Source organism: Fulmarus glacialis, unplaced genomic scaffold, assembly GCF_000690835.1.
Source record: "Fulmarus glacialis isolate BGI_N327 unplaced genomic scaffold, ASM69083v1 scaffold33151, whole genome shotgun sequence".
Taxonomy (NCBI): Eukaryota; Metazoa; Chordata; class Aves; order Procellariiformes; family Procellariidae; genus Fulmarus; species Fulmarus glacialis.
In genome coordinates this window covers 1-7,452 of record NW_009191415.1, presented here as the reverse complement: position 1 = coordinate 7,452, position 7,452 = coordinate 1, and the positions used below count along the sequence as shown (strand labels likewise).

Sequence of the window (7,452 nt, the reverse complement as noted above, 5' to 3'; positions counted from 1 at the left end):
AATCTAAGTTGTTATCTTGCTAATGGAAGTTAAAAGCAAACATTCAGCAACAGTGGGATGAGAATGAGGAAGGAAAATTGTTTTACTTTATTTTTCTAGGTTTTGGGGTTTGTTTTTTTTTTTTTTTTGACAAATGGCTTTTGGTTCTAAGAGTCGTCAAATCAAATTCTTTTTCCAGCAAAGCCAGACTTTTTTGTGGCGTGATGGAAACTTGCCAGTTTCTGGTGTCTTACTGTAGGATAAAAGAGCTTTCAGGCACAAGCCCTGATTCTGTAATTCAGTCTCCTTGGGAAGAGCTCCAGGGAATTGTTGCTGGGATCAGTGAAGCTTTGCATGGAAACAGAGATCTGGGCAGATCTGATTGCCACGTCTTCACCTAGACTCTGTAACCTCTTCTGATTTGCATGTGAAATCAGGCAGTGCTTCCAAATTCCTGGCTGTTGATTTATGAGTATTTGTAAATTATGATAGCTGAGTGAGCACCATGATCTGGGAGGCTTGTTTTATGCTGACTCCTTCTCATTGCTGCTTAATTGAAATGTTTTTTATGTTGATGTTCCACTGGTGATACAGAGCAAGGAGACCATCAGCTGGACTGTAAAGCAACCTTGTACAATTTCTAAGCAAAGGCTGCCAGCCTGCCTTTGAAGAATACTTACCAAGAACTAAGTTTTCCAAATTGTTCAGTGGCATGGGAACGTAAGGCTTTAATGCTTGTGGAAAAATGCTAGCTTGGCACCTCTGAAGTTCATTGTATGACCCCAGAGAAGGTAAGATTAATGTGTCTTAGGGTAGAATAGATACTGGAAGCTTGACCTCTCTGAGAATGAAACTTAGGCCTGGAAGTGGACTCAGCCCTTAACGCTGCTGGGACACTGCTGCTGCTGCGGCGGGTGCTTTGTCATGATGGGTTGTGTGATAAGAAGAGCTGTCTGCTGTGACCTGCACTGAAATGCTCTGATTTAACACAGGCCACTGAACAGTCACCAGGTAGCAATTTTTAAAATTAATAACCAGAGTTGGATTCAAACCAGTGAACTTCCTAATAGTAAAAGGTGTGAGAATGTCTTACCAGTAAATTAAAAAAAAAAGGACTGGAAGGACATCCTACCTAGAGGCACAGAAATTGCTGTGGAAATACTACTTTTCCTTTCAGAGATTAAAGATGCCACTGTACTGTATCATACTAAATTCTTCTTACCTTTTTGTACCATTTTTGGCCACTTTGGCCTGGGAAAACATTGCTTCTCCAGTAATCTTGTTTCTTTCCTACTTACACTCACTTAAAAATGATTATAACTTTAGAGAGAACCTCCTTTCCCACCTGTTTGTCATTAATTACTTGTCTGATTCATACTGCATCCCACATGCATGTATCGAAGGTGGGATGAGAGCAGGTGCAGAGAGAAAAGGGATAAAGTTGTGATCCCCTTAATCGCACTGCTCAGTCCACTGCTGAGGTTGTGTGCTGTGAGTCAGATGAGGGGAGCAGTTGGTGAGACTCACCTGAACCACCACCAAACCCAGCCCAGCTGGGGCTCACGGGTGCACAGGTCAGTTCAGAAAGCCGAAGGTTCTTGCGGCAGCACAGGGATCCACCTCTGAATTTCCTGCTGCAGTCTCACTCTTTTGAGTAGACTTTGCACCAACACAGAGGAGCAGCTGTCCATGCTGAAGTCAAGATCTGCTCCTTTAGCAAGTGTTATTTTAGTGTGTGATTGAAAATCATGGAAAGCAGCAAAGAAATGTAGCTTTCCTAGCTCTCCTGTCCTCTTCCTTCCCTCTTGCTGAGCTGTTCTGGTCTAAAAGGATTAACCCCAAATGGGTGGGTGTGCTGACCTGGCCCCTCTGTTGAGGATGGTAATTAGCATGGTCACCATATTGCCCTTTTTGTTCTGAAGGAGAAGATGGCTACTAGATAACACATGTGTCTACCCACTCATGCCATAAGCAAATTTCAGTCAAACATGACAGAGGAGCAGAAGCCTTAAACTTGTTCATTTGATTTTCATAAGAGTTAGTAGAGACCTGCTGGGAAGGGGTGAGGCGTGAGCTCTCCTCCTGTCAGATATCAGCAAGTCGAGCTGTAGCACAGTGCTGTATTTGTGGTGCTACTCATGGAGCGGCTTGTAGAAACAAAGCCAGGTCAGGACCAGCTCTGTCTCCTCACTCCAAACAAGCCACCAGAGAGTAACTTCTCATTCTGGTGTGCCTGAGCGGGATTTTTCCTGGAACCCTAAAGGTGAGCAACTTCATAATCCACTCTTGGTGTGAAGCATCACCTCACTCTCTAAAGCGCCGGCCCTTCGATCGCTGTTACACACAGGGTAACTGGACAACTGTTGTGCACAGAGCTCAGATAAAAACACGGGCATCGCTAATTGTCCTCCTGTCTCTTTCAGGCTAAGGTAGCCAGCGTCTATGAATCGCCTGGCTTCTTTCTAGGATTGGATCCGATTCCAGGAGCCCTCGAAGCTATGCAGGAGATGATCCACATGCAAGAGTAAGGATACTTTGCACTCTGCAGCCCTTTTCTATTATCTTACGCGCTTTCCCCTGACTGCTAATGAAGGCTGTTTCTTTTCAGCACCGAAGTCTTTATTTGCACAAGTCCCCTCCGGAAATACGAGCACTGTATCGTGGAAAAGGTGGGAGAGAATTTGTTTTGCTCGTTTCAAAGCTGCTTTTGCAAGGCCTTGCTATTTCATAGCACCCAAGGCAGAGTGTCGTGGTTTAACCTGGCAGGCAGCCAAATGCCATGCAGCCGCTCACTCACTCCCCCCCACCCCGCAGTGGGACAGGGAGAGAATCGGAAGGGTGAGAGTGAGAAAAACTCATGGGTTGAGATAAAGACAGTTTAATAGAACAGAAAAGGGAAAATAATAATGATAATGATAGAATATACAAAATGAGTGATGCACAATGCCATTGCTCACCACCCACGCTGACCGATAATCAGGTAGCGATCGGTACTTCCTGGATCACGCCTACCATTCATATACTGAGCATGACGTCACATGGTATGGAATACCCCATTGGCCAGCTGGGCTGGCTGTCCTGATTATGTTCCCTCCCATCTTGTGTACCTAGCTCAGTCAGTAGGCATGGGAGCTGTCCTTGGACTAGGAGGACACTTAGCAACAACTGAAAACATCAGTGTGTTATCAACATTCTCCTCACACTAAATCCAAAACACAGCACTAGGAAGAAATTTAACTCTATCCCAGCCAAAATCAGGACACAGAGTCATTCATTTATAAAGAAGTAGCTGGCGCAGGCTGCCAGGCTTCCCTGTGATCCCTCTGTCTGAGGGACAGCTGCCCAGACACTGTAATAGTGTAGGATGGGAAATCTCGGAGTGCTACGTGATGCCAGCCTTATTGCAGGGCACGTGAGCTCTGTGCTCTTGGAGCTGGCGCATGACACTTGGGCTCCAGCTGTGTCAGCGGATGATAGCAAAGGAACTATTGCAGCGTGGTCGGGTAAGGCAAGCTTGACTTTCAGCACGATGCACAGGGATGGGATATTCCCAGAGGATTCCACACTGGAGGCTCCTCAACCGACAAAACCTTAGTCTGTCTAAATCCAGAGTCTGAGATACCCAGCTATCCTGAAAGAGGCCAAGCTGAGGAGGCTATAGCGTTGGAATTAGCCCTGTTTGCCACTGGCACAAGAACAGAGGGGGGGACCTTAATCACTGGAATGACTTAGATGGGCACAATCCATGTGCTTTGGGCAAGCAGCCAGTGCCGCTTGCAAACTCAATGATGACTAGGCACAGCAAACGCAGTGCTGACTGAAGGCCATTAAAAGGACAGGCTAAATCAGTGTCCTGGGCCATAGCCAGTCTGTGGCAGGGATTCGTAGACACAGATGTAGGTTTATGGGGGAAAAGATTGCTGTACTAGGGCTTGAGCAATGTGCAAACTGAAAATAGGTCAGAATTTTCTCCTATTTCTTGCCTCCGCAGTATAAGTGGGTAGAAAAACATTTGGGACCCGAGTTTGTGGAGCGGATTATTCTAACCCGAGATAAGACCGTTGTATCTGCTGACTTGCTGTTTGATGACAAGGATACCATTAGAGGTTTGAAAAGCATTTGCATCACTTTCTGTTAGCTGGGGAGGAAGACCCCCAGCTGACCCCAGCTTTCCTCTCTTGCCTTCCTCAGGCGCAGAGCTGAACCCGAGCTGGGAGCACGTCCTGTTTACCTGCTGCCACAACAGGCACGTCCAGCTGAAGGCACCGTGCAGGCGGCTGCTGTCCTGGGCGGATAATTGGAAGGCGATCTTGGAAAGCAAGCGCAGGCAGTAACGCAAGAAAGGGATGCTGTACTCTTCCCACTGCCGGGGCAACAACTAGCTCACCTGCTGGCAGGGAAACCCATTCCCAGGAGGCAGCAAGTACCGTCACCCAGGCAGGGGCACTATGGGCGGTCAGTTATGATAAGAAATGAGCTGCCTTTGTTAGACATGCTGCAGAGCTGACTCCTCTCCAGGTTTCTGGAAGATTGCTCTGCATTCAGTTAGTTAACATCTGTAGAGTTGTTTTGGATGTTTGCTGTTGGTGAAGAGAAACTATAAAATACAAGCAGTTGTGGGTTGTTTGTTGTTTTTTTCTTTTCTTGTGTGCATGTGGTTTTAACCTCCCTCCTGTTTGGTTTGGGCTGATTCGGGGCGGAGGGGAGAGAAAAAGAGTAAGAAGTAAAGCTCTGAAACTTGAGCAGACACAGTGTGGGTGTCTGTCAGGGAGCACTGTGCTCAGCAGCCAAAACATTTTAAATTTTATGTATTTAGCCACCCTGCCTTTTGGGTTGCCTTTTGCCAATTGGCCAATAATGACAGGAGACCAAGCTGGCTTCAATTTCTGGCCCATGTGCATGAGTAAGAGTGGGAGAAGGCTAGGCTGCAAGTGCTGTAGAGAAATATTCATGTGCTTATACAAGACTGTTTACACAGCATTTAAGTTAATGTTTTATTAAGAGGAGGTTTTACAAGACAGCTGTTCTCATGAGCCAGAGTGCCATAAGCCCTTTTTTTAATCTTCACCTTTCTCACTAGTGGTAATGAAAGAAAAACAACTTTCCACTTCCTGATGTATAGGATAGCTACAACCTGCCCTGTGTAGTGATTTACTAGCCGGGTGCTTATGCCATGGTAATAGGATGGCATATTTAGTACCAAAGGGACACAGTAAGATTGCAAACTGTGGGGGCAGGGAAACACCTTTCTTCTGCAGGAGGAATAAAGTTTATGTGACATTTCAAAGTCGTTTAAGTTGACACTGAAGAGGAGAGCTGTAGCAAAACCAACCAGGAACTGGAGGGAATATAAGCTGCCCAATAACCCAATCAGAAAAACCTCTAATTGCTGGGAAAGGGTTATTTGTGCAAGCTGGCTGCTGCGCTGCACTTGGCAACCTGCTCTCCAACAGCCATGACCTGTTTTATTTTAAATATTTGCTTGCAGTTTTAGCTGCTTGCTTGGCCTGACTGACATGGTAGTGCTGTACCGTCCTCTTCATTACCTAAAATCCAGTGCTGGTGTGACCAATTTCCCACTTTAATGTTGTTCTTGACACACTCTTGACCTGCTGAGCAGAAAGTGGAGGCCTGGGAAAACAGAGGGAGGTCTCCCTCTCAATAGCTCTGTGCTCTTCTGACAGCTTCAGTCCTTGGGGAGAGGAATCCCCACTGCTGTGTGTTTGCTTAGATTCCTGGCCTCTTCCACTTGCAGTGGTGTGCAGTAATCCTCCAGGAAGACGGTTGCCAGATTGCTGAGTCTTCTGCTGGCTGAGAGAGAGAAGCGAAGCATGCACTCCACCACTGGGAGAGCCGTGGTCTGCTGGCGTGACTGCAGCGTTGTCAGGTACATCAGCGTCGTGACTGCCGACATGACCGTCTCCTCGTTGGAGCTGGAGAGGCAGTTGATTATGGGCTCTACCCCATTTGCCTCCAAGATGTAGTCTTTGTTAGTTTTATCCAGGCACAGGTTACAAAGACCGCCTGAAACAGCAAAAGAAAATGTCCAACACATGCAAGACAAACTCTTCTCTCCACACCCTCATCTTTTTCATACTAAGATTCAAATTCACTGCTGATCCCTTTTTTCTAATACAGAAATAAGCATCCAGATTTTCTGTGAGATTTGGATGGAAAATTCGTAACGGTTTCCTGGGCAATGTTTTCTTGAATCTTTCCAGAGATTTTCCACCAGAACATTCCTCCTCCTGTATGTCATTAGAGGGCACTGTACTGCCGGACATAACATCTTTTACAGAACGAAGAATTCCAGTATCACTTAACCCTAACAGAGGCTCCAAGCCAGCGGTTTATTGCAGGTGTTTTAGAAAAACAGAGAGCAGAGATAACTACTAGCCAAGAGGCACAGAATGTTTGTACTTGAAGCTTTTAAGATGCAGCCATACCCTGGTATGGCTCAGCCACAAATTTTAAAAATCAAATATATTTATTATCATCTCATGGAATCACTCACAATTAGGATCTGGTCCCTTAGCTTATGTTCAGACCATGACGAATCATTATAAGGCAGTTCCTCAGAGGACTTACTAAAAAATTTCAAGTAAGTATTCTAGAGACTGGTTGTCAATAGTAGAATGATAACATTGGACCTGTACATTATACAGGGCAACAATTTATGTATTAATTACTGCTTCTCTATAGGAGAGATTTTGTTATGGTCATTCATCTAGTGTTTACTTACAGTCTTAAAAAAAAAAATCCTTTCTGGAAAGCATCTTTTTTAAGCACAGCAGCTATATTAGGATGAAGGGGAGATACCTGCCTCCTACCTCGCACCCCATTCCACTCATTCTGCACTAAATGAAGCGTTATCAGCACAGCAAAGCCTTATCAGCACACCATGGGTCTGTTCTTGCAGCACAACTGCTATCTGCCTCTCAGGGAGATTAACCACCAAACGGAAGTCCCCTGGCCTGTCGGCCTCTTACGAGGGTTTTCAGGTGCAGTCCTTACCAATCGCAAACTCCACGAGGGTCTCGTTGTCTTCACTGAGCGTATCAAGGAACAGATCCGGGACCTGAAGTTGCCGGAGGTACTCGTAGTTTTTGGGATCGTAGGCAAAGTTGGCCAGGTTCGCCAGTACCTGCTCCTTGGCCTCTGCAATGGAGAAGCATCAGGTGTGTGAGGAAACACACTCAACATGAAGAGTATTAGCAAGCAGCAGTGCCCGGGGGTTACCTGGGCTGTCTGTCACCTGGAACTCGGTGACGAGGGCCTGCAGGTACTCCAGCCGCCCCAGCTCCATCTTCAGGCCCAGCAGCTGTGCGATGCCCTAAGCTCAGCCACTAAATGCCCGGTGCCTGGGAGACGCCCCGCGCTCGGCTCTCCCCTCCCCCGGGAACCCCGTGGTAAGCTAGGGCGCGGGCGGTGCTTGCTCACGGCGAGGCTGCCGCACAGCCGCGTCCCGCGGGG

General features: G+C 46.7%; 2 protein-coding genes across 2 annotated transcripts; one reads left to right on the top strand and one right to left on the bottom strand.

Annotated features, from left to right (window-relative positions):
* Window positions 1-2,402: 2,402 nt before the first annotated feature.
* Window positions 2,403-4,313, top strand: NT5C (5', 3'-nucleotidase, cytosolic; the record flags this gene model as incomplete). The annotated part of the gene is made up of 4 exons (XM_009586688.1): window positions 2,403-2,503; window positions 2,588-2,648; window positions 3,971-4,085; window positions 4,171-4,313. Coding segments are annotated over 4 exons (420 nt in total), but the record flags the coding sequence as incomplete, so codon positions are not given.
* Window positions 4,314-5,570: 1,257 nt separating this feature from the next.
* On the bottom strand, window positions 5,571-7,285 carry ARMC7 (armadillo repeat containing 7). Its single transcript, XM_009586687.1, has 3 exons — window positions 7,219-7,285; window positions 6,994-7,137; window positions 5,571-6,003 (listed from the first exon to the last, which is right to left on the bottom strand). Exons 1-3 carry the CDS (start codon window positions 7,283-7,285, stop codon window positions 5,666-5,668), a joined length of 549 nt encoding a protein of 182 aa, XP_009584982.1. The 3' UTR covers window positions 5,571-5,665.
* Window positions 7,286-7,452: the final 167 nt, after the last annotated feature.